Source organism: Anoplopoma fimbria, chromosome 16, assembly GCF_027596085.1.
Source record: "Anoplopoma fimbria isolate UVic2021 breed Golden Eagle Sablefish chromosome 16, Afim_UVic_2022, whole genome shotgun sequence".
NCBI classification, from domain to species: Eukaryota; Metazoa; Chordata; class Actinopteri; order Perciformes; family Anoplopomatidae; genus Anoplopoma; species Anoplopoma fimbria.
Window position 1 is genome coordinate 22,211,541 of NC_072464.1, and position 26,417 is coordinate 22,237,957.

Consider the following 26,417-nt stretch of genomic DNA (forward strand, 5'->3'; position numbering starts at 1 on the left):
ACTAGTATGTCGAAAAAAGTCACACTATAGTATGTCGAAAAAAGTCACACTATAGTATGTGGAAAAAAAGTCATACTATAGTATGTCGAAAAAAAGTCATCACTATAGTATGTCGAAAAAAATAGTCACACTATAGTATGTCGAAAAATAGTCACAAAAAGTCATACTATAGTATGTCGAAAAAATAGTATGTCACACTATCAGTATGTCACACTATAGTATGTCGAAAAAAAGTCACACTATAGTATGTCGAAAAAAGTCATACTATAGTATGTCGAAAAAAGTCACACTATAGTATGTCGTCACTATAGTATAGAAAAAAAAAAGTCATACTATAGTATGTCGAAAAAAAAAAAGTCACACTATAGTCACACTATAGTATGTCGAAAAAAGTCACACTATAGTATGTCGAAAAAAAGTCACACTATAGTATGTGGAAAAAAGTATGTCGTCACCTATAGTATGTCGAAAAAAAAAAAAGTTATACTATAGTCACACTATAGTATGTGGAAGTATGTCACACTATAGAAAAAACTATAGTCACACTATAGTATGTGGAAAAAAAAAAGTCACACTATAGTATGTCAGTCGATGTGTCCTTGGGCAAAAAAGACACTATAACCCCAAGTTGCTCCCGAAGTCACCATAGTCACACTATAGTATGTCGAAAAAAAGTCACACTATAGTATGTCGAAAAAAAGTCACTATAGTATGTCGAAAAAAGTCAAAAAGAAAGTCATATTATAGTACGTTGACAACAGTCATAGTATTGTATGTCGAAAAAGTTTTTTAAAAGTCATAGTATAGTATGTCAAAAAAAGTCATACAATAATATGTCGAAAAAAGTCATGGAGTCTCATAATAGCTTTGGATGAACAGAGTGCACATCACAATTAGTTCCCTCTAGAGTTATAGGAAATCCAAAAAGTCTTGCATGCTAAAACTTTTATATCGCTTATTTATTGAGCATACATGACAATGTTTCATTTCATGGTGGATCTTCATCACGTTTAAACTGACAAACACCTTATCCCTACACACAAAAAGAGAGCACCTGATACGGATCAGGAGACCAACTGTAAACTCATGCATTCAAATAAAAACACCTTAACATTCAGAATCTTATACTTAATAAACTAATTCTCCTATAAACATAAACATTATTTTAAAGTGTATATATATGTAGAAACCTTCAAAATAAGTTATCTTCATCCCTCCTGTTCATATTGAGGGGAAATTGCATCATCTAAAAGTCCATCCAATCCATGACTTTGAGTAGATGTTCAGAACTACAGTGTGATTCTCTGTGATTGTGCGTTATCCGCTGACGATCCTCTGAGAAATTGCTCCCGGCAGCGTGTAGAACAGCAGAGCGAGGAACAGCATTGTGATGAAGACAACCAGGGCGATGATGATGTACTTCTTGTAGTTCCGCCACACCAAGTGGAAGAAACACTTGAATGGATTGACGAACCACGAGAAGGAGGTGTCCGGACGACTGTGAGAGAAGCGAGAAATTATGTCCTTTTATTCAGGAGTACATTTAGCAGCATTCATATTTTCAGAAGTGTTTATTTCTGGTTTTAAACATCTTTTTAGTCACATTTGCCCACACTGTGCCTCGTGATTGCTCCCAAAAGACAGCACAAACCTTATAAAACCCCTGCAAATTACTTATTCATTCATGTGCAATATCAGTATCAATATCAATGTCTGTATGAGCAATATAAATACTCTGTGCAATAGAAAGACTTTCTATTTCCTACCTCATATGTGCCATAATATACAGTATATCAAACCTTTCAAACTAAATATATATTGTATTTTTCGTTTTTTGTACTTGTTTTCTTCGCTATTGGACTAATAAAGGATTATCTTATCTAATGAGCTCCTACCTCTGAAGATCACACCATAAAAAGAGAACTCACACACCAGACTTGATTTGGTTCAGAGAGAGTAATGCCAGACTCTTACTTTGGCTTTGGCAGCGGCTCCGGCTCCTTGCGGGCTTTGCCGACAGGATTTTTCTCGGCCTCCTCAGCTATCACAAGATGAAACTCCGCCTCCACTTTCCCCTGATAGAGACAGAGAGCACCCACACCTATCAATCAAAAGTCTCAACTAATTAGTTTGTACAGTGTGTGGTGTACGTACCGTCAGCTCTCCAGACTTGATGAAGGGCCACCAGCCTCTCGCTCGCTTCTGCTGGAAGATGGAGATCCTCTCCGTCCCGTCCGTCATCATGTCCATCTTGCACGACTTTGCCGTTTTTGCCCCTCGGGGGAAACAGTGGAGGTCCAACTCCACCGTGCCTACGCAACACACACAAACACACCTGTATTAGTCAAACATACAAATATAGAAACACAGATAACGCATTTAGAAGCAGTCACACCTACCGAGGAAGTCGTCAGAGGAGAGCGTCTCGAAGTCCCAGACCTGCAGGCTGAGGATAGCAGGAAGCTTCTGCTCTGATTTATCCAGAGAGAAAATATGCTCTTTCTTCCTCACCACTATTACCTGTTAGAGAGAGAGAAGAAAAGATAGGAAATGTGATATCGTTTTGCAGGTCTTACTTATTTCAGCAGCGTTCAGGTACCTTCTCAGCAGGCAGGTAGCTGAAGGGGAACACAAAGCGCCAGTTGAAGTTTCCCTCTCCAGTCAGAGAGTTGTAGTGGACGTCCGTCTCCTGTTTGTCATCCTCCAAACCTTTCAACCAGCTACAGAGAAAGATCAACAGTGGCAGTGTTTACATAGAGATTTTTAACGACATCAAAACGAAGGGAAAAGTAGTAGGCCAACAACTTATTTTTGCAAAAGGTAATATGTAATAGTTAGAATCGGCAAATTAAAAGCAAGTTATGAGTCTGCCAAACATCTCCATTTGGAACAGATAGAGATAGATCTTGTAGATACCCCTTGATGTAGATATCACTGGACTGCTGACCGGTCAGGAAGCTGCTGTCCTCCAGAATCACATCCTCTGTGTTCCAGATGATGATACGCAGCTCGTACCTGAATAAACACACATTGGAGTGTTAGACGCACTTTTTTCAAAAACAAATATTGTTGAATGAAGGCTTAAAAGATTAACCCCCAGGTACTGAGAAAACAGCAATCACCCTTTTGGTTTACGAGGTGAAATGTCCACTGAAGGTCCCGGGTGAGGTAAGTCCATGGGGAACATGTCTATCCACATCTGGACCTGACCCTTCACAGACAAACACAAGAGAAGAATCAAAAACTGTTTCCTGTCTTGAGTTGGTGCTGAAAAGAAGCTTCTGCAAAGAGAAATGTTGCTACTGAACAACTATAAAAATATTAGCATTCTCTGTCTCTAATTGTGCTCTGCTACTATTAGAATTATTGTATTTGCCTCGGTTTTTCAGAATAAAAGCAGAATATTTTATTAGTGAGTTTGAAGTCAATCTACCATTTTTTAAATCTATATTGTTCATCTCCTTTTTTTATTTTTTGTATCAGATTCATTTTTTTTAAATTAAGCTTTTAATTTGAAAGATTGAGGCTGATGGAACAGATAGAAATATTGAAGACAATCAAAGGCAAAATTATTTTCTAGTGTCTGAAGAAAAGTTTTGTAAAAAAATAATTAGTGTATAGTGTGGAAAATTACCTGGTCCATGCCAGGCCGAGCCTTGTGGAACAGAGTTCTGGTCTCAATGTGTTCTGGTACCATTTTGCATCCCACAACTGGGATCTCCGACCAACGATGCAGGATCCTCAGGGACAAGTGCTCATAGGACTCCAACGGCTCATCTGGGACATGTTACAAAACACAAGATTATCATCAAGTAGGTCTACCTCATGGTAGTAGGCCTCCGACGACCAGTTGCTTTTAACGTCCATGTCTCTCCAAAAAGTCATCCATTCATCATTTTATCCCTTTAGACATTTTCGGTGAAATTTCCAGAATTAGCACAAGACTTCTTGAGTTATGGCCACAAAAGTGTTTTGTGAGGTAACAGTAATCTTGACCATTAAAAACTAGTCAGTTCATCATTGCGTCCAAGTGAACGTTTGTGCAAAATGATGTCACTCCAGGTGTTCCTGAGATAAAGCCTTAAAAATAATGGGACGGACAACCGGTAAATAAAGCAAAAGTATGTTATAAAAAAGTCATAGTATAGTATGTCATAAAATGGTTATGAAAAAAGTCATAGTACACTATGTCGTAAAAAGTCATAGAATTATAAGTCATAAAAAGTCATAGTATAGTATGTCATAAAAATTCATAGCATAGTATGTCATAAAAAGGTCATGAAAAAGGTCATAGTATAGTATGTCATAAAAAAGTCATAGTATAGTATGTCATAAAAAGTAAAAATAAAAGTCACAGTTTAGTATGTCATAAAAGATTTAAAAAGTCAAAGTATAGTAAGTCATAAAAAGTAATGTATAAGTCATAATATAGTATGTCGTAAAAATTCATGATAAAGTCAGTATAGTATTTATTAAGAAATCATGAAAAAAGTCATAGTATATTATGTCATAAAAAGTCATAGTATATTATGTTATTAAAATGAACTAAAAATAATATAATGGTACGACAATAAAAAAGTTGAGAACGGAAGGACAGCTCTATGCTTGAAACATTAAAACAGAATGGCTCTGACATTGAACTACAAAGATGACTATTCAGAATAACAGTGCATTTGTCTGCATCGTTTATGGTGTGTTATAAAGCATGTATTAAATGTTTATATGGTGCTTATCAATGCTAAATGGAGCAAGACCAAGAGCAATAAGCAGTCTGTCTCGTCTTTACCTTCGTGCATAAAGCACGTCTTTCCAATGAAAACTTTGTCAGCCACAGTGATGCGTCCTGGTCTGAACTGAGGTTCGTCCAGACCGTTGTCTCTGCACAGTTTAGACAGCAGCTCTGACGGCTTCAGACAGTCTCTCCAGGCATTATACCCGTCACTACCAGACAAACAGGGAACAGCAGAGGAGGCACAGTAACCTGTTTTAGTATCATGGAAATGACAACGTTTTAAGTTTGTCCTCCTTTAACGTGTTTGATCAGATGAAAATGAACCAAATAAGAGCAGAGAGATGAACTGGGTATTAATTAAGAGTTACTCCAACCAGCAGGATGAGTATTCAACCTAAATGAACCAAGTGGAAAACATAACTCTGGATCACAAACGTTGTAAGTAACCTGCAACAGCATCCTTGAATGTTAGAATTAAGGCAAACTCCTTATTGAACAAGTAACATAAGTATTTAGGGATCATTTTAGATTCTCAGTTAATCTGTAAAAGTCATGCTAAAAGATTTGTAGAAAAGGATTAAGGCTAACCATGATCGACATCTGACGGTGCCTAGCTGTTTCTAAATTAAATTATATTTTCACATCTGTCCTATTATTACTTATACGATAAGATGGCAGACTTCAGGACATATAAAGTACTTTTTGGAAACTGGTCTCCTTATCTTAATAATGACGGACATACATATACAGACTTTTTGGATTTTTTATTTCCTGAATAATTTCCGCCTGTAATTCATATGAAATTAAGTAAATGCATTTCATAGATGGCCGAAGGTTTTGATGAAATAGTTGCTTTAATGTATTCAGTTACTGTCTGTGAACATCCAGTCTAAATCTGGTGACACTGTGATCATTATTTCTAGAGATTCATGTGATGAGACAGATGTTTTCCCTTTTGGAGAAGCCTACATTTTCACAATTTTCGGTTTGGATCCAAACATATACCAAAAAAATTATAAATTTATAGTAAAATATTTGTATCCAACCATCCATTAAAAAACTAGACATATTAAAGTTACGAACAAAACATGTTGTTGCTTTTTTCTGCCTTGGGTGGAGGTCTAATGTGGTTTAGCTGCCTGGTTCCCAGCCCAACCAGTCTGTAGTTAAACCCATAGTTTCTTTACAATCAATAGCTGAAAAGAGTCTTAGTTTTGCAAACTTGATTCATTTTCATTATGTAAAGCTTGTGTTTAAATGGACTTGCTCCTCAGCCTTTCTCCAACTTCATCAAGAGATGACGAAGTGGTCTCCGTTAAATTTGCTGCAAAGCGATAGCTGTTCTAAGTTTGTCTTTCAACCATAAATAAAGAGGCAGCAGCAGGAAGCCCAGACTCACATGCTGTACTCCGTAGGGAGTCCACAGGTGGCTCTGTGTCGGCTGTAGAACCGGTTCTCCAGGTCAATGCGAGTCTCTCCTATCAGGTCGTCACCTCCAACCAAGTCGTGGTCGTAGATCACCACCGACAGCAGAGACTCCTTGGGAAATGAAGCCTGCATCTCGAAAGATCTGGAATCAGGATTTAAAAAGGAGAAGCTCTTTGTCAGGCTTAAAACATGAAACTACCGGGGCTCGGAATTAAAACACAGAAATAGTCAGCTGGTCAAGCACCTTCCAAACACAGGGTTCAGCTGTTTGGGGATGTAGTTGTCTCGGTCTTTGATTTCGTCCTTGCCAAGTCGGAGAACAATGTAAGGGTCCGCCTTACCGTCTGGATCGGCCGGGTGCAGGTTAGACGCCTGGAGGGGGAGGAGAGAACTTTAACATGTTGATATAGTTTAGGGTTCTGTATTTGAACCGTATGTATGGGATTTCATGGTTTCCGTAACATTAACAGACTTAATTCTTCAGACTGCATATTAGGTACATTTATGCTGAGATGCCCTCAACAGCTGTGCAAGAACATTCATAGTAAACACTTTTAACGTCTAAAGAACATTAGAAATGAGGACGCACAGAGACGATGTAAACCCTTATGAGGACTTGGAGCAGTCCATTGGGAGGGATTCCTCTGTTGACTCTGAAGTCCCCGATGTCAGTGTCTTCGTCCCAGTCCTCTTCGTTGTTCTCATTCAGTTTATACAGGCAGAACCGGCCCTGCAGAGAAGATAACGCACACAGTGGATTAGATCAATAGCGATGATATGTCAGTGGTTCCCATAGAGGACATTCAACCTTTAACGTCTCACCTTAAATTTGCCAACGAATCTCTCCTCCGTCGCCCCCTCTTCCTCGTTGGCTTTCCCTCTGAAAAGCTCATACGTGTTCACCCAATCGTCAAAAGGGCCAAACTCTGCCTCCAGCTCCTTGTTGTACAGCTGCACAGAGATCATCAATTAATGCTCATTTGAGAATCCCATACTTCACTCAACAACAACATGATTGACTCTTTGATTCTTGGAGCGCTCTTTCAGAGAGAGTCTTGCTGTGGTCTTACTGAACCTGCAGTGTTTGTGCACAGAGTACCTTGAGTGTGGCTAATTTAGCAGCCGGACCGAGGTTTGCTTCCAGGGTTCCTTTTCCTTTCTGTTTCTTCTTCTTGTCTCCATCCGAGACGCTGCTGACTGATGGAACAAAATCAAGAGATGTTTTCAGTGGTCAACACTGACACAAAGCACTGTGGCATAGATGTAAAGAGAAAGCAAAAACATTTATTTTTTTGCATTGTGTTGTCAAAGCGCTTAATAGTGGGGAACACACCAGAAACGCCATGCTGCAAACTGCCATTTAGAAACCTACGAGTGACGTCTGTCATTTAAACCCAGTCGCCCTCATCTCCACCAGAAGAAACACACAAAATGAAAGATTTCCCTGTTATGTGTCAATTGTTACCACTTAAATCTCTCTGTCCTTACCGGAGGATTTGCCAGAAACATTTCACATGCTGCCCACCAGAACATTAAAGAAAACCACACTGATCCCCCATCATAAGGTGGCCTCCACCACAGGAGGGTAACAGTGGTAGCTGCAAGGCATCCTAAATGATCTACATGGTAGTACCACAAAAACCATTAAGATGCAGTCCGTCACCACAGCTTCCAGTTTTCAGTAAACAGGTTACCAAGCAAAAGATTTCCTTTAACAAAGGGTAGAAATGGCTTGAACGTGCTTTATGTCCCTTAAAGCTAGAGTGTAACTTTTGTCTCCTCCTGCTGGCAGTGAGAGTAATTCTATTATTGATAATTGAATGTAACGGATGTTTATTTAAAGGTGAAAGTCCCACACTCTAACTTTAATGACACAACTGTTTTAGCTGCATTTTAAGCATCTTTGTTCCTTACCTAAGGAGTCTATTCCATCGCTGAGCAAGCCCTGGTACGGCGAAGCTGCAATGCACAACAATGTGCGTGTGTGTGGGGAAAATAATGGGATAACCCTTCCTGAGACCATTTTACTCACATATTTATATCAGACTTAAATTGATAGTATCTGTAGTAAAAGTAACATGTGTTTCTGCAAGATGTCCATTCACGCTAAAATACCTGAATAATACAAATACAGCAAATTTATTTTTCTTCGCCGACTCTTTTTTATGGTAATTCATTCCTATTTTGTGACATTAATCCACTATACTGACTTTTAATACAGCTATTATCAAGATTTCGACATTTACTAAATGTAATGTTTCTGGAATCAGACAATTGCTGAAGCATCAAATAGTTGCAAACTGTACTCCCTGATCAGATCATTATTTTCTGTTCGCAAAGACTTCAACATAATAACCATAACTGCAAGTCAATGACAACAGATTCTTTAATGAGTGATCAAAGAGAGATTTTCAAGCAACTCAGGCCAGCAAGAACACATTTTTGCATTCAGGACAAAAGGTCAGTTGAGACAAAATGAAAGAGAAATTACCTTTGTTTTTAAATATCATTGCAGATGACTTTTTCAGAGAACATATGTAATGTCACATGAGTGGAGTTCTTACCTTTATCAAAGACCTCGGGGAATGGAGAGCCGTCCTGTTTGGCCTGGAAAAAAACAGGTTCAAGTTAAAACAAATTTAAATATGTTTCAGATCTTTTGAAGAAAAGACTCAAAGAATCAGATCTACCTGTTTCTCCACAGATGCATAATATTTGGACCACCAGTCGATGACACACTCTGCTGATTCGTCAGCGATGGTCCTCTTCTTCCGCTTGGTGGAACGACCACGAGTGCTCTTTGCCTGGCTGTCCTGGATTTAAGAAATACATGCACGTGCAAAGAATAGTTAGACACTGATATATGGGATCCATAGGAACCTAATTATTTATTTAGTTATAAATGCAGCAGCTTTCACCCTTTTCTTCCTGGGTTCTTCCTTTGGTGTGGGTGGGGCTGGAGGTGGAGGCGGGGCTTCATCCTCCACGGTGATGAGGAAATCTTGATTTGTTAGTGTTGCAGACAAACTGGTGTCTCCAGCGGATTGGTACAGTCCTATTGGACGAAAGACAAAGATCGATCTTCCTGTGAGACAAGATCAGTGGGGCCACTGGATAGGAGGATTATTAACTGAGTTCTGCAGGGATGACGTGTTTTTGAAGGCCAACACAGAAGTTATCGAAAAAGTAATATTAGAATTTTTCTATTGGATTTAGGAATATGGCATTATGAAAATAAGATCTGTGGCAAACAAACGTTTATGATACTATTCAGCAAGATAATATTCACATGTGAACCCCACTTTAATGGCTTTTGGGGCATGAATGCATTCAGCAGAACTTAAAAAGTTAGTCTATAAACAAACTGCATCGAGATAGCATGAGCACGAGTCAACACAATGATGACTGGTTGGCGTGATGAAGTTTTGTGGTCTCTTTTAGATATTTGTCAGCAACATAAAAGCTTCAAAATTCGTGAGGGGTTTTTAATGACATTTTGCTATGTCATAGTACAAAACGTTAAAATCTCTTGAGCTTGTGTTAACCACAGACCTTATTCTGACTTCTAACCAAAAACACGTTGACATCAAGCCACACAGTGTGCAATAAGTGCAATAACGCTGACTCGTTCTGGGTTTTAAGACTCATTCCTGCAGCACTCTATTATCATCATTATCATTTTAGGCATACTGACAAAAAAAAAATATCTAGTGAAGGGACTACTTTATACTTATATTGTTTATTTGCTCTGAGTACCTGGTATATTAGTGTCTAAGAACATCTCCTTCAAGTGTGCAATATGTTGCTTGTTCTTACTGGTGTTTATTTAATATGTGTAAAATGTGTAATGTGTGGTTGTGATGTGTTTTAATACATGTTCCTTTGTTTCTCTGTTTCTTTTTTATTATGACTATCATGCATGCAGCATTTGAGTCTAAGATAATTTTCCTATGAAGGACGAGAAAGTATACTGTATCGTATGTTTGAAAAGAGTTTTTGAATTTATTTTATTTTATGTAAAAATATGAAAAGATGGCTTTGAATCTGGCCGTAAAATCACTGTATGTTACTGCAGCTTTTTGTCTGCTTTCAAATCATAACAATAGACAGCGGACAAGTGGAAACAGGAGGAAAATGTGATAGTAATTGTTGGCCATACTAATAATAGCAAAGCACACACACACAGACACACACATGTATTACCCTCAGTGCTTTGTGGCTCTGGTGGCAGTGAAGGTCCGGGCGTCTCTGTGACTTTGGGTGGTTCGTGTGTCTGTATGGGAGCAGGCAGGGCCGGAGGTGGAGTGTATTTGAAGGCCTTCAGGTTGTTGATGATGTGGTTTCCAACCAACGTGCTGCGACCAAACGCCCGCCAGTCCACAACGGTGATGCTGAGAGGAGGGTGGAGGTGTTCGTTCTCTGGTAACTCCTAAAGGACGGCAGAGAAGATTCAAAATTCCATTAATTATCCAATAAATGTGTTGATTCAGTCAGACTCCATCCAGGGATTGTTATATAGTCCACTACATGAGCAAATACATTGTGACATGTGTTTATTGAACATTTAATTCCAAACCATGGGCATTAATATGCTCTCTATCAGCTTTGCATAAGATTTATAAAACCTGCAGGAATTTGCTCTCATTCAGACACAAGGTGATCAATAAGGTCTATTAATGCTGTATTGGTCTTACCAGCTCTATGGCATCCACCAGCGTGGTGAAGTTTGGGTTGGACTTGTACTTCTGAATGACGGAGGAACGCAATGTTTTACCTGCACACTCGATGAAGACCTAGAGAAAGAGAGAGGGGAGTGATTAATGAGTAATTTAACTGGATGTTAGGATCCTGTTTCCCATTAAGGATCCTTGCTGAGGTTTCTTCCACTTTGTTCTGAATATGAATAAAAACCAAGGGTATAAGGACAGAAAGTGATTATGCATTTATACAATCTGTATTTGTGATATTTGGGGATTTTAATGAGGATCATAATGGGACAGTATACAGGATTTTATCTCGGACTGTTATGGAATGATATAGGAATACAACTCCGTAAGCATACAGTCTTGTGTGTGATGATACCTGTGTTTTGTTGGTCAAACAAATGTGTGTGTGTGTGTGTGTGTGTGTGTGTGTGTGTGTGTGTGTGTGTGTGTGTTTATATGTGTTTGTGTGTGTGTGTGTGTGTGTACTGTGGGCGATCAACAGACAGCAGCTGAACCTTCTTCAGCTCCCTCAGACCCCAAAATAACACCTGGTGGACAAAACACACACACACACACACACACACACACACACACACACACACACACACACACACACACACACACACACACACACACACACACACACACACACAGAGGTTTATTATAGCAATGTGCCTGGGTTGGATTATAAGGCAAAAAGTGTAATTTAATTGCTATGTTGAAAGAAATAATACAAAAAATAAAACAACCATTTCTATTTTAATAACTGCTGCATGAAAGCTTCTCAAGAGAAAAAAAAAAAACAGGCACTTGTGTTTTTTATGGAACAGATGAAACAAAACTTTATTCCAGAAAAAAAACTTTGGGTCACAAATAAATCGTTTTTAACACACACACACACACACACACACACACACACACACACACACACACACACACACACACACACACACACACACACACACACACACACACAAACACAGGAAGCCATACCTCCAGCCTGTAGGTGCTGAGAACCGGTCTGATGTTGGCAGGAACCGTGTAGATGCCTCCTTCCTGTTTCTCCAACGCCGGCAGACTCTGCTCTCCAGACTCTCCATGGATCTACACATTCATCACAATGATACGTGTTTGTCATTCTACATTCTTCATTCCGGTTTCACACCGCCTCATCGTGAGGAAAACCAAACGGTCGTCTACTGACCTGCAGCAGTTCAAACGCAGCCAGCAGGTCTCCTCCCGGCTGGCTGCCGCAGTGCAGCGGGCTGTACTTGAGGGTTGGAGGAGTGTAGGGGTCAGAGGTCAAACGGACCTCGGGCACCGCCACTGTGGCACCCAGATACTCCGCCTTACCCTGCAGCCGGTAAACCAGAGAGAAGAGGTCACAAGGTCTATCAAGCTACAAAATATCTAAGACATTAAACCATTACTGGATTCATTCATCAATAAATCCATCTACGTAGCTTTACCAGAGCGTCGTCGTCGTACACCTCGATGAGAATGCGCGGCGGTTCCTCCTGGATGTGCTGCAGATCTCCACTCATCAGAAGGCAGCTCATCAGCAAACACTGATTCCATGTCGGACTGAGAGTCTGACTGATCACCTGACAGCAACACACACACACACACACACACACACACACACACACACACACACACACAAAAGACACAAATAAGACCTGGACAGTGCCAGCTCAGGAGACATAAACATACTCGCTGTAAGATGCAATTAAAAGCATTTATCAAACAATAACTTTTAACAAGACCATAAACTAACTATTAAGTCCTACTATTAACTAATTATGATCCTTATAGTACTCTTTTGTGCCATTTAACAAATCAACACTCAGGTTACATTCTGACCTTTCTCCATAAGCTGCGTCAACATTCCTCACTACATTTCCAGAGGCCTTTCTTTGTTTGTCTCCATGAATTGAAGAATATCTTGTAAAACTATAGGCACAAGCTGCAGTTTGACCACATCGACAATCATCAGCATCCCATAGAAACGTTACTGACGTTCGAGGAACACAAACAAACACTTACATTGGTGGTTTGGCTGTGTGACAGAAAGGTGACTCGGGCAAAAGGGTCCGACAGGCCGGAGCTGTCGGCAGCGATGAGACCACGAGCCTGATACATGTGGCACCTCAGCTGGAACTTATGCTGCTCTGGAGACGCAGACCAACATGCAACATATTATGTAGTTTAGGGTGACTTTAATGCATCACATTACACACATATCAAACACGTATTTTTCCTCTTACCATAGTTATTGTATGATTTAAATGCAAGAAGCAAATACTAGAGACAGAATTGGTAGCAGGTATTAATAATTTTGTTGACATTGTGTTGCCAGTTTGCAATGTGTGAAGGTCAAAGACAAAATGCCAAAAATAGGCAGAAACATGGAGGGATTGTAATGGTCTGTCTGTCTCTTTAGTTTAGTTTAGTTTAGTTTAGTTTAGTTTAGTTTAGTTTATTTGCACAATTGAAAAATATAATAAACATAACATTGATAAATGATATTACAGTGCAGGAAGATGCAGAAAGCCCACTGGGCTTATTTAAAGTGTCCACCTATATAAAAAAAAATAAAAATCACAATACTATAACGAATACAAAAAGAAAATACATGATATGAAATATTTTACCCGCACAGAGCAGACTTGCTGGAGGGCAGCTGGCGTCAGCGCCCCCTGTGGCCGAACTTAACCCCGCAGGTAGGTCGTCCAGCATGTGGGCGGAGTCCAAACAGGTTCCATACCACAGATACACATCCACCTTCGCCTGGACTGACAATTCTGCAGTACGCTTCCCTGGAGGCTGCACACATTCAAACACATACAAACTGTTTATCTCTGCCAGTGTTCCTACATTAAGAAATACTTAAAGGGAGAATGAGTAGGGCTTGTCGGTTGCTATTAAAGGGGACATTTTATAATAATTTTTAGGTTCATTCTTGTATTTTAACATTTCTACTAAAAGGTGTTTAAATACTTCAATGTTCAAAAGACACTTATTTTTCTCATAATGTCTTTCTGAATATACCTGTATTCACCCTCTGTCTGAAACGCTCTGTTTTAGTGCCTGTCTCTTTAAGTACAGTCTGCTCTGATTGGCTCGTTGAATCACATGTTTTTGGATCTAGTCAGACAACAAAAAATACTGACAGATTTGTTTTATTTAACAGGTTGAGGATACCCAAATGTATGTGCACAAGCAAAGAAAAATAGTTTTTTAATGTTATGTCCCCTTTAACACAACATTCAAAATTGGCCCCGGCTCAACGACACCAGAACTGGAAGTGATGATTGAGAAGGATTATTTAAGTTATTTAAGTTTTTTAGGAAAATTGTACTCATTCTACATTAAAATGTTAGGTCATGGGTGTGTGTGTTTACCTTTAGGAACAGTGTTATTATCTTGCCACAGTGGATTCCTCGGGCCTCCTTGCTGCTGGAGTACAGCAGGTCTCTGGCACGGAGCCGAGCGTATGCAACTCGCTTGTTGTTGCTTAGTAACCACACGAACACGTCGGGCACCATGTGCTGGGGCTGCAGCAGAGGATGAAGGCGTGCACATGTGTGTGTCAGAAAAGGTTGGATGTACAAGGTGAATAAGTAAAAACAGGGATGTTTTACACACAAATTATTAGGATGTACTTGAATCAAACACACACACAGTCATTTAGCAGACATCACACACAGTAGTGTATTACATATCATTCACCCATTCACACACACAGCTACCATGAGTCCACCATCAGACTCTCCATCCACAAGGAAGCCACAGCCGCCCTAATGCATAAAACACACACACACACACACACACACACACACACACACACACACACACACACACACACACACACACACACACACACACACACACACACACACACACACACACACACACACACACACACATTGAGTCCCGTACCTCCTCCACAAGGAAGCGTAGTTTCTGAGTGAGTTTTGTTGCGTGCTGCAGCATCTCTTTCACACCACCAGCTTTTCTCTTCCTCTCTACCACCGACTGGGCCTCTCCTATCATACTCTCCTGCAACACACACACAAACACACACAAAACACATTTTAAGTGAACTGTTGTCTTTCATAAAGATTTCTTTTTGTAAAGGTCTCACATTTGGCACTAAAAAACATTGGCAGTCCTAATTAATAACAAAGTCATAAATCCACTGAACTGTAAAACTAGGAATAAATTAACTTGACAGGTCTTCGCCTAAGGCCTCATGGCAAAGAAGTATCGGGGAAGAATTATGAGTTTGTGTGTGTTTCAGCATATTTTCCCACCAATTCCTGTTTACACATGGTGAGGCGTTTCCTGTCCAGCTGTGTCAGGTAGCTCGACTTTATCTCTGCCTTCAGCTTGGCCTCCGCTGCTGCTATGAAACTCCTGCAGACACGGAGAACAGTTTGGCTATCAGTCCTTTTCAGTGTTTAAGGGGAGACACTTCAGGTGAATAGGGTAATAAAATGTAACTTATATGAAACTTCACCAGTTGAAAAATCTCATTTAGGCAATTTAAGTTTCTTAAAATGTTACGTTTAAACATGCAAATGATGCATTATCTTATGAAATATGTGCTAATTTGCATTTGCTGACATTAAGTCAAAGGTTTCTACAGAGAGTATTTTGAATATCTCTTTGTATCACTCCATATATCAACTGTTTTTAGTAACAAAATAAATGTTGTATAAATCAGGCTATCAATGATTTATGAACAAAACCCTGTGTAAAAACCTTCAGAATATAGAGCGGAATGGAACTGTAAAGTTTGGTGAATGTAAGTGCTACTGAAGTGGAGATTTCCCGATCAGGATTTAATCAAAATGTATTGCTGAATTACATACATTTGAAGACACTTCAGGTAAATAGGGTAACAAAATTAACTAAAAACATATCACCATGAAACTTCACCTGTTGATTACTTACATCAATTATATTTTGTATTAGTTCATGGAAATATTATGTGTTAATATGGAAATTAGGCATTATCTGATGGTAACTTTTGGTGAATTTAGGAGAAATCTACAAGCGCAAATAAACAAAGTAGTAAAATGAACACCTGAATGTGTATTCTGGATGTTTTCTTTCCACAAGTCTCAAAGAAGACATGTTATGGAAGCAAAATAGACCAAAATCTCGACATTGACCAGTGCATGAAAATAAATGTTTTTGCCTGTAGTGTCTCCCCTAAAGCAATGATGTTAAGACATTCCCACCATTGTTAGGAGACACAAACAGTGTTATTAAGTTCTGATTAGATCGTCTGAATTACCTGGCGTCCATACAGAATTCTTTGAGGATGGTTTTGAGCATTTGCTCCGCCCCTGGATCTGACTTCTTGTGGAGCTCAGCTGCACTGGCGACACCCTCCTCCTAAAAGACAATAAGTATTAGTTTTTTTTAGTTGGTCACTGTACTGTTAAAAATTCCTGAACATACAAATGAAGTATGAGTGTGTACATACAAACAGCACAGCTATATTGTCCAGCATGTTAGAGTTGTAGAGTCGGTAGGTTCTGTTCTCCCAGTGACTCAGCACATTGATGCACGGCTTCTGCTTCTCCAGGGGAAGATACATGTAGTACCTGAATGCACACACATACATGCAAACACGGTTATCAACAAAAATTAACTGCGAGAAAACAATAAAGAGCAATATGTTGTAAAGTTAGAAAGAACGCTCCTCATCACAGGAACTCAAAAGCACCATGATCACATCACTGACCATCTAGCTATAAATTGAGGAAAAGGAGCAAATCCCCTTCTGTTCCCTTCTCTGACTGCTAATAACTAAATGCAAAAGAGTCGCGATAACTAGTGGAATCAATAATATTCAATATTTAGATTTGATTTCAGGCATCAGTCATCTAGTTCGAATTATTAAATGCTGTATAACTTAAGTTGAATTTAAACACTTACATTGAAATTGTAACTCTCAAAATAACAAAATAACACTTAAAAAATAAATTATTGAATTCATGAGCAATATAGACAACACTTTCTCAACTAAAAAACAAACTTCAAGAAATTCTAATTATACCTCGAAAGGCTCAGGAAAATGCATGTTTGAGTATGTGGTGGAAAGTGCCTGAAAAAATTTAAGTGAGTAAGTGGATCTTGGGTTAACTGTTTTACAAGAATGGTCAAGAATGTAATTTTGTAGTCACAGTGGCCACTTTTCTGCTAAAATGTTACTTATAGACTATAAGTAGCTTGAAGGCCATGCAAAGTGTTCTGGAGCACAAGTTGCAATGCAGTCTAAATCATACAGAAGTTCACCTGCTTGCACTTGGTATTTTCCTGGCTTCAAAAGATACACCTTTGCAGAGGTGAGTCCAGATGAGGTTTTATTTATGTAGATGCAGATCAGCCTAATTCTACAGTGGTATATCATTTTAGATCCGAGCAAAGGCCAATTAAAAGGCCAATTATTGCATTAAAAAATGAGGTGATTCCTTCAGCAGTGTCTGAGACAATGTACATCATTTACACACAAGGAGAAGAACATCAAACATCCTTCAAGGCTCAACAGAACATCAAGAATCCCAAAAAACATTAAAGCGACTCAACTTGTTTCCTTCCACGATGAGCGGTTTCTGCGGAGGCGTGGTGGACTTGGAGGTGAAGGGCATGTCCTGAAGGTCTCTGGGTAGGAGCGGGGAGGTCGGGGAGGTGCTGAGAGAAGAGGAGGAGCCGGTGATGTCACCGCTGTCTGGGACCTCCAGCGCTCTTCTCCTCCTGACAGCAGGACTGGGGACGGGGACGGAGGGTTTCTCTGGAGGCTCCAAGACGTTACCACAGTTACCTGAGGGAGGAACCAGAGAGAGGAGGAGGGTTTCTTTATGCATCACAGTAGTAGAGGAAAACAACAAGTACATTTAATCAAGTACTGTACTTAAGTACAACTTTAAGGTACATGTACTTAACTTTTCCTGCACTCCAATTATTTAATAACTACAGCTACTGTACAGATTCAGATAGCAAGACAAAATGTTATCAAGAAATATATTTGAATATCATTGTATCAATAATAATTCAAAATCTACCACAAGCAGTATAAAATAAATGTGTATAAATAAAATGTATATGTAAGATTTACAATTAACCTCACAATTACTAGCTGCAAAATTAGGTGAAATACACTCTAATAAGTCCATCAAATCTACTCCAATAACATACAATTTACTATATTCTGAAATTGGCTATTCTGCATAATTAGTACTTACATTTTTAACATATTTTTAGCCCATACTATTTACATTTTACTTGTTTTAGGAATTAAACCCACTCAACTGTGCTTTTATTCTTGGCTTCAGTGATAATTGCAAAGTGGGCAAAATAACAGACAACTCAAAAAATGTATCAGACATATGAAACTGAACATTTCTTCAAAAGACAGCGTTATGTATAATATTTACTTCAGTGCACGAGGTGTTTCTATTAAAAGCAACAAGAGTAAAGAGAAGGAGGTGAAAGGGTGAGAGCAGTTTATTTAGTGACTCACCCATGGAGAACTCAAAGCTGATTGGCTTGTCTCCGATCTTCCTGTCAATCATGGTGGCTTCCAATACCGCCCCGAAGAGCAGAAAGCTCTCGTTGTTGTCGGCATTCATCTGGAAAAAGAAAACATTTATTAATTTACCTGTAGTGTCGAAGATTTTTTTTTTTGTGCGTCATAATGAGGAACATCCCTGACCTGAGAATGATGAGTGTTATTAAAGAATGAGGAGGGATTTAGTGATATTATTTTCAGCATGTATTGCATAGTAACAAAACTTTGATTGTCACTGCAATCAGAAACAAACGATGCAACATTAATTGCAGAATCAACTCAACTTGAACCAACTGCAGCATGTCTATGGATGCAAAACTCTTCAGAATCATCAGTGCAAACAGTAAGAAATTATGAAAAAGAATTGATTCTTTGAATAAAAATGGGTCTTGTAGTATTTAGAGTCACTTACAAATTTCCCCCAAAAAAGGCACAAACTTGTCATATGTATAACCAATTGTCGTGACAAAACCATGTAGTATTCATAAAATACTACATCAGGTTTCTATGTTGGTGAATATTTAGGATGTTACTCAAATTATGCTGACCAGCCCCCACCCCATGTGGATATACTGTATGTTATTTTTATTCTTGTTTTTTATTTTTATTTTATTGTATAATATGTGTATTTATTATCTTTCTATGTATTTGAGCTGCTGCAACACCCGAATTTCCCCCATGGGGATCAATAAAGGAATATAATAATAATAAATAAAAACCCTTCTCACCACAGGAGGAGATTCCACCGGCAGGACTTCTGCAGCTTTTCCTTTGTCATCATCAGCTGCTCCTCCTGCTGCTGCTCCTCCTCCTCCTGCAGGAGTCTTACCATCCTTCCCTCCACCTTTTCCCGCTTTGGCATCTTTCAACGGTTTCACCACTCTGCTGAGTTTGGACTCCGAGCCCGATCCTCCTGATAGGATCTCCACCGCCAGCTCCATGTAGACGCGACCCCTGACCCCAGCAAGAAATGAGTTGGTGTGGTATTGTTGGTAAGTTCTTAGATAATTTAGTTAAATAAGTCATTTTCTTCCCTCATAATTGAATGTATTCAACATTGACCTGTAGGACACGCCCTCTCCGATGCCCTCATTGAGCTCCACTGTGTCATCACCGATGGATCCGTTCCTCACAGAGCCGTACAGGTTGATCCATGCAGGACCAAAAGTTGGCAAAAACCCTGGAGAAAGAAAAGAATAAGATGGAGCGAGACAAACAACATCATGTTTAAACCAACGATTACCGCAATGATTCTTATTTCCCCTCTAAATATTTCTCATTCCCCTAAAGTCTTCCGTCTTTCTATATGACTTGATCTCTGCTCCCTTCCTCCCCCCTTTGTCTCTCCTCACCTCTGTCACCATCCTGTTCATTGGAGATGCGCCTCAAGTCAAAGTAATGGGTTCCTATGGCAACGTCGCTCATGCTCCCCTCATCCCAGACCTGTGGAGGCGGAGAAAAGTCAGCATGCTGTAATATTCCTGTACGATTACATATAAGAGACAATTTGCGGTGTAATCTGACGATTGTCAGTCTGTCCACCTCCCACATAATAATAACGCTCAGACCTGGATCTTCATTCTCTGACACAGAGGGGGAAACATCTCTATGAAGACGATCTGCTCATTCCACGCCGGCTCTGCTGTGGACTTCTGAGTGGATGTTCGACCCTGAGAGGCAAAGGGATGCAGGCTTCAATTAAACAACTTTAAATAAAAGCTAAATATGAGTGCCTGAAAGTGGAACTATAGCAAATAGATGGTTTTGGAGCTGATATTTAAAAAAACGAAGAAGACAAAGTGTCATAAAAATAAGTCCCTTTCCTAACGACAATGCAGTAGTGATGCATTTTAGGTCTATATAATTAAGAGGATTAGATAAAATAAAACAATCATGTAATAGACCGAAAGCGACCAGATTATCAGTGTTAAGGTTGTTGCACAGGCTTTTATTGAGTTTCCTTTTAGCAAAATGTTCTGAGTGAATTTGAGTTTCTCTCTTGTGAACAGTTACAGTGTGTATGTTTAGGGCTTTTATTGTGAAATAAGTAGTGGACATGAGATCTGTGCTTTTCTCAGGGTTGAAAGGAGTAATTATATATAATAAATAAATAAACACTAAAAGGCAAAATATTATATGCAAACAAAATATAATAAGTTAAAACTAACTGTTTAATTCACGTTATTGCATATAGAAAATATTGATATTGCACAGTTCCGTAAACATTGATGTTGCAAGAGTGAATTGATAGTGTTGGTGTGTGTGTGGTCTACTGGGAGCAGTGTTGATGTGTTTGTAGACAATTTCAATAACTGACATCTATGTAAACATTAACCATGTTTAGTTTAAACGTGATTTATGTGGCAGAAAACAGGAAAATCAAGCTGCTGTTAGCTTCAGATCAGCTTCCCGATTAGTTTTTAAATGAGCATATATTTAAATGTCTAAATGTTAAAAGTCTATCTGTAACCCACCACTTGCTTGAAGAAGCCCACCACCACATATGGGTCTATGAGGGCGGTGTTGTCTCCTATGAAGGCCTTGGTGACGTTGGCCATGATGCTGGAGTTGTTCCGTGGAAGGCCTTCAGCTCGATACACCTTCACAAAGAAACGAGCCCAGGGACGCTCGGAGGGAAAACCTTCTGGTATCAGCAGGTTCCTGAGGAAAAGAAGACTTTTTATCAACCAGGGTTGATCAGCAAAAACTTGAGAGAAAACTAATTACAGCAAGTCTAAAGCCAGGCTAATGACTTTAAGACTGGTTCCACCAACAAGGATTCATTTTTTTAACCTGATTATTTCATGGTAAAACTTGGTAAAATTGGTTGCACTGAACTTTACTTGCTTAAAATTCAATCTCTTTAATCGTCAGTTTAGTTTTTATTCTATATTTAAATTAAATTGAAAAACATTTTAAAACGTTACTAATCACTTTAACTTTAGGAGGTTAACGTCTCAAATGGCTGCCTTTTTTAGATGGTTTGAGGAAAAACAATGAAATTAAGGGACAGACTCAAGCTGAGTTTTATGATGCTGCTGAATTTATCCAAACATATCGGTTTAACAAGGACAATGATTTGGATTTTAAAAGGAAGATTGGTCGAACAGGCAATCCCTTTTTTCCTTACTGTGAGAACCGTTTTTTTTTGTTTCCATTCTGTGCTGTTGTCTGTTGTTTTATCTTCTATTATTTGGCCATATTGCTCCATTAATTTAATTTAATTAATTTAAGTTTTTCTCAAAGAAGGAGAAATTGAAGCTTAAAATGACAGTGGGACATTTTAAACTGAGTGGTGAAAGCATACTGTTCCAAAAGATGCTATTGATGTTGTATGTCAGAATCTACCTTGCAGCTACTATTACATAATTCCCCCATATTGTTTCTGTTTCTGTTACCTTTTCAAGAACACCTAACTAGTCTAACAAAGCAGGAACACTGCAAAATACAATTTAGGAGAAAAAGAAAGATATCATACTTGTCTATCTGCTCCTCAGCATCACTCGCTTTTGGTCCAGGCTGTATGGCGTCCCCCTTTGCTGAGACGCTGATGTCACACTTGACATAACCTTTGACCCCAGTGCTAATGTCACCAGGATTTGTCAGCATTGCCCACTTATTGGTGAACTGATGACCTGAGGGAGCGAGAAATAAGACAATTGATTGAGCTCTGGATGGGAAGCACTGAATGCGCTTGTTGTTAACCTTTTCTCTCGGTAAACTGAGAGACATGTCACAAAGAGGCGGAGCTACCTGGCTGTTTGTAGACTGTCCACACATCCAGCTTAAAGGACCCAATAGAGAAACTCCTCAGCATCTTGGAGTGCATCACCTGGAAAGAGTGAGATACGCAGAAGAGACAGAGCGAAAGCTTGAAACTGAACCTGGCAACCCAAAACTACAAGACCATGAAAGCAAACAAAACATTTAGTTTAATTTCCCATTTTTTTAAATATGACTGTAGATGACACATTCAGACATTTTATGGAAACAATATGTATTTCACTTACAGATCATTACAAATAGAAAAAAACTCCTTTTGTCTAACTAATCACAAACATTACATCTAAACGTATCTTATCTTATCGGGTTTGTTACTCACCGTCAGCTTGATGACTTTGTCAAAAAAGACATCTTTATAGGCAAAGAAGTCAAACACGAAATACTGATGGGAAGAAGAAGAGAAGAGGGACAATTGGACACATATTAATAAATTGGGGTCAATCCAGTAATTAAAGTAACCAGGTTATTCAGGATTCATTCTGACCTCATTGTAAAAGGGAGCATTGGTCCCTTCTTTAACCGAAGTCTGCTTCTTCTCATCACCGATCTCAATCACCACACTGGGGTCGATGTTTTCTCCCACCAGCTGCCTGGCCTCCGTGATGTTAATGGCAATCTAGAGGCAAGACAACAAGTTACATACCACTGCACAGATAAAAAGGATATTATCAGAAATGATACCCAATTAGGCCAATTATGCTTTACATATACATGCATTTGTTCTTCATATTTTGACATATTTGAATGTCTTTCATCAACTGTGTGCATCATAAATGTGTGCTGTTTTGTCTTTATTTCTGTTTGTCTTCATGCATTAAAATGGTCACTTGTTTTCAAGTTTTCTCTTATCATTTCTACATTTTTCTTTCATGATGAGCTGTTTCTACTCCACCTAGCTCCACTGAGAATTGCTTAAGTTTAATCTTACATTTGAAATAATAATACAACCCAAATATAGTCCATAACTGTGTGTCCTTGTATGCTGTTACCTGGAAGCTCTGGGGTTTCGCTTCACTCTTCTGGATGCATGTCTTCAGTTTGGCCCTGTGGAAGTTTCACTGCAGGTCAGTGTCTCAATGTGATCCAACAGTGTATCTATTTTTAGCAAATCAAATGAATCCTGATATGCTGGTAGATACTATATTTTACTTTTACTGCTTGTATTCAATTGCACCAAGAGGCACTAATGCATAGAGAGCTTTGGAAGACGTACATAACCATATCAGTTTAGCTTCCAAAATAAATCCAGTATCTGCTCCCACACTATACTGTCTATTAAAGTGATGTAATGTGAATACTTCATACCTTTTATTGTTGGGTATTATTCTGGTTCTGACTGCAGAGGTTTCTGGTTGGTCCTCAGGGTTTTCTCCCTCCAGCAGGGCAGATGCTTCAGAAGGCCCCTCCGCCTCACTGTCTGCACACACACATCAAACAAACACACATCAAACACACACAAACTTTTCATTTGGTCATTTTTGGGGACATTACATTGACTTGCAGTCATTTCCTTGAGACTAACCCTAACCGTAACCACTGAGCCCACTCTCATTTACGCTTCGAGGGAAGTATATTTTCTCCCAGATTACTGTCGCAGTTTGAAACAGTTCAAAACACAAAATTTGATGATGTTTGCGATTGCTTTTGATGTATCACAAGTAAGTTTTGAGTTCAAGTAGAGAGGAGGTCATAACTGAGAGTGTTGTTTTTGTTGTATGGGAACATCATTTTGTTGGAGACAGGCCTTGCAATATGGAAAAATATGTTTTCTTTGGACACAGCTTTTGTTTCCAGTTAACTTTTCTCAGGTCTAAAAAAAGACTTTATTTTGTAGCCAAGAAAAATCAAGTTCCTGTCTAACTTCATGTACTCTGAGCTTCCTATTAGTGGGAAAGGTCGGTGAGATTGTTTTATGCATTTTAACAAATTATCTTGGCAAACAATTGGCTTTATTCAACAATATCTTTTTTGCCGTTTTTTTCTTAAATTTATTCTTTAAAAAGGTCCAAAAAAAAGTCTATGAACCGCAGGAGAACATGACTTTAAAATCATTTGACAGGTGTTTATTAGCACTCAGGGACAATTACGTCCCGTGGTGAATTAATTTCGAAATGACCCATAATTGCTGTTACACCATTCTAAACATGTGACTGTTTGACAAGGGTTAGTTTAAGCCACAGTGATATGACAGGAATATTTACTCTATTGTTCATTGTTAATATAACCAAGATTGTGTGTGTGTGTGTGTGTGTGTGTGTGTGTGTGTGTGTGTGTGTGTGTGTGTGTGTGTGTGTGTGTGTGTGTGTGTGTGTGTGTGTGTGTGTGTGTGTGTGTGTGTGTGTGTGTGTGTTTGTTTTCCAGGCCTCACCCACAGCTCCCTTGTTTGCCAGGACCAGGTCTGTGTTGACTTTCTTCTTCTTCTTCCCTTTCAGGCCAAACATCAACTTAGCCTTTCTGCTCACAGAAGAGGAAGATTACTTTAAGTTGTCAGAAAATCATATTTTCAATCCTTTCTCTGCTGTGAGATAAATACAACTACAGCGCTTAAATGAAACAAAGGGCCTCATGCAAGAAACACTCAGACGAATAGATTTGTTCTTAAGTGATTGAGGAGAACTTGGCGCATTCAACACTTTTCTCTTAAAAAACCCGATATCAATTACAATTCATTGTATGTTGGCTTTATTCTGTAAGAATCAGCAATTTGAATAATTCTAAACTTACTCATATAGCCTAACAATATCAGCATTCATTTAAATGTGCTACTTATGCTATTGTTTAACACTACAATATCAATATCAATATCTTGAATTATTTTCGCCCAGTCATAATACAGAGTTGTTCCAGACAAATGACTTTGGTCTTTTTGTTTTTTGTTGAGTCAGTTTGTATGTATGTTATTCACTTTTTCGGATCACTAACTCTGATTCAGAAAAATTATTTTGCTCCTATGAATGGTCGCAGTAAGCATTAGCGTTTCTCCTCAAAAATGCATGAAAGGAAAAATGAATTAGATTAAATTCCCTTCAAGTATTCCTTCTAAAACCAACCTTTAAGTTATTTTTTAATTACACTATTATAAAAACATTTTAAGGGATTAATACAATTGAAATTAATATTTTTTTGTAACATGTGCCATAAACCATGACCGTGTGTTTGTGATTTTAATGAGAAGTACTTTATTGAATTGTATAAAGTACATTGTGAAACAGAATGTTAACGTAAGTGTCCATTAGAATTGCATGTCTAAAATTTTCCATATTTTCTTATATTTTTGTTTATTTGAATATTTTTTTACATCTTTCACTTTGTGTTACTCTTCCTCCACCATCGATTTCTGAGAACAGGAAGAAATAAAACTTCAACTGAAATCTTAAAGTATTTCATTTAACTGACAATAAATCCTGCAGGGATTCGCTAAATGTTACTCAGAAGTTGTTCAGAGAAGTCAGTAAGATGCAACAAAATATTACAAAACAAAAATCCTTTAAACTGCTCACCGCTGCTTGGTTCTAGGACTTTCTGTGGGATCCATTCTGCTGAAGTCCAAATAAGTTTTCTTTTTCTACTTACAGGCACCAGGAGGGTTCAGGTCATTTACTTTACATCTAAACAACTCACATCTGGTTCCTTTCTACCCTCTGAGTGCTTGAAGATGTCAGAGGATTTGTTCCCTACTCATCTCTTTCTGCTCGGACTAACATATAAGATTGTGCCTTTATCATTTGACATGACTCACTGTCAATAAAGACTTATCGAAACATCCTTCAACTCGTCCTCACGGAAAAACCCTCCACACCTTCGCCCACATAATTAACTTGATCCAGTCTTGAATATCCTTTAAACCTGACAGTCCAGCTCAGCTCTTTCCTCTAAAGAAAATATTTTGATCCTATCTCGGCCCAATGTTTAACTTGCTGTGGTTCCAGCGGCTCATTTTTCTTTAAGTGTTGTTCTAGTTTGTGGTTTTAGGAAAAGCGACCCACCCTCATGGCTTTATGTAACAGCTATTCACACGTATGGAAGTTGTAGACATAACTGTTTACTCATGCTGCCTCCACAGCCAGAATGTTTTTATAAAGAGGATTTCAAATCAGCAGTGTTTTCTCCTTCAGTTCAGTTTACAGGTGAGAGTGATGATGGAAGTATCTTACTCCTTTAACATTAAAACTTAATATAACGT

The 26,417-nt window shown here is 38.7% G+C and overlaps 1 protein-coding gene across 1 annotated transcript; it reads right to left on the reverse strand.

Moving 5' to 3' along the window:
- Window positions 1–1,317: 1,317 nt before the first annotated feature.
- On the reverse strand, window positions 1,318–25,769 carry fer1l6 (fer-1 like family member 6). Its single transcript, XM_054615423.1, has 46 exons — window positions 25,735–25,769; window positions 24,603–24,688; window positions 23,540–23,651; window positions 23,224–23,278; window positions 22,719–22,850; window positions 22,554–22,616; window positions 22,205–22,283; window positions 21,930–22,086; window positions 20,926–21,112; window positions 20,020–20,121; window positions 19,804–19,894; window positions 19,514–19,631; window positions 19,180–19,405; window positions 18,404–18,512; window positions 17,470–17,704; window positions 16,364–16,484; window positions 16,172–16,272; window positions 15,183–15,285; window positions 14,809–14,928; window positions 14,271–14,423; window positions 13,521–13,692; window positions 12,913–13,037; window positions 12,336–12,470; window positions 12,071–12,220; window positions 11,860–11,970; window positions 11,354–11,414; window positions 10,855–10,955; window positions 10,364–10,589; window positions 9,067–9,215; window positions 8,851–8,973; window positions 8,725–8,767; window positions 8,075–8,119; window positions 7,260–7,357; window positions 6,983–7,111; window positions 6,750–6,890; window positions 6,405–6,532; window positions 6,132–6,302; window positions 4,787–4,941; window positions 3,635–3,777; window positions 3,123–3,211; window positions 2,917–3,015; window positions 2,600–2,720; window positions 2,400–2,520; window positions 2,155–2,312; window positions 1,975–2,075; window positions 1,318–1,498 (listed from the first exon to the last, which is right to left on the reverse strand). The coding sequence occupies exons 1-46, from the start codon at window positions 25,767–25,769 to the stop codon at window positions 1,318–1,320; spliced, it is 5,661 nt and encodes a 1,886-aa protein (XP_054471398.1).
- Between the last annotated feature and the right edge of the window lie 648 nt (window positions 25,770–26,417).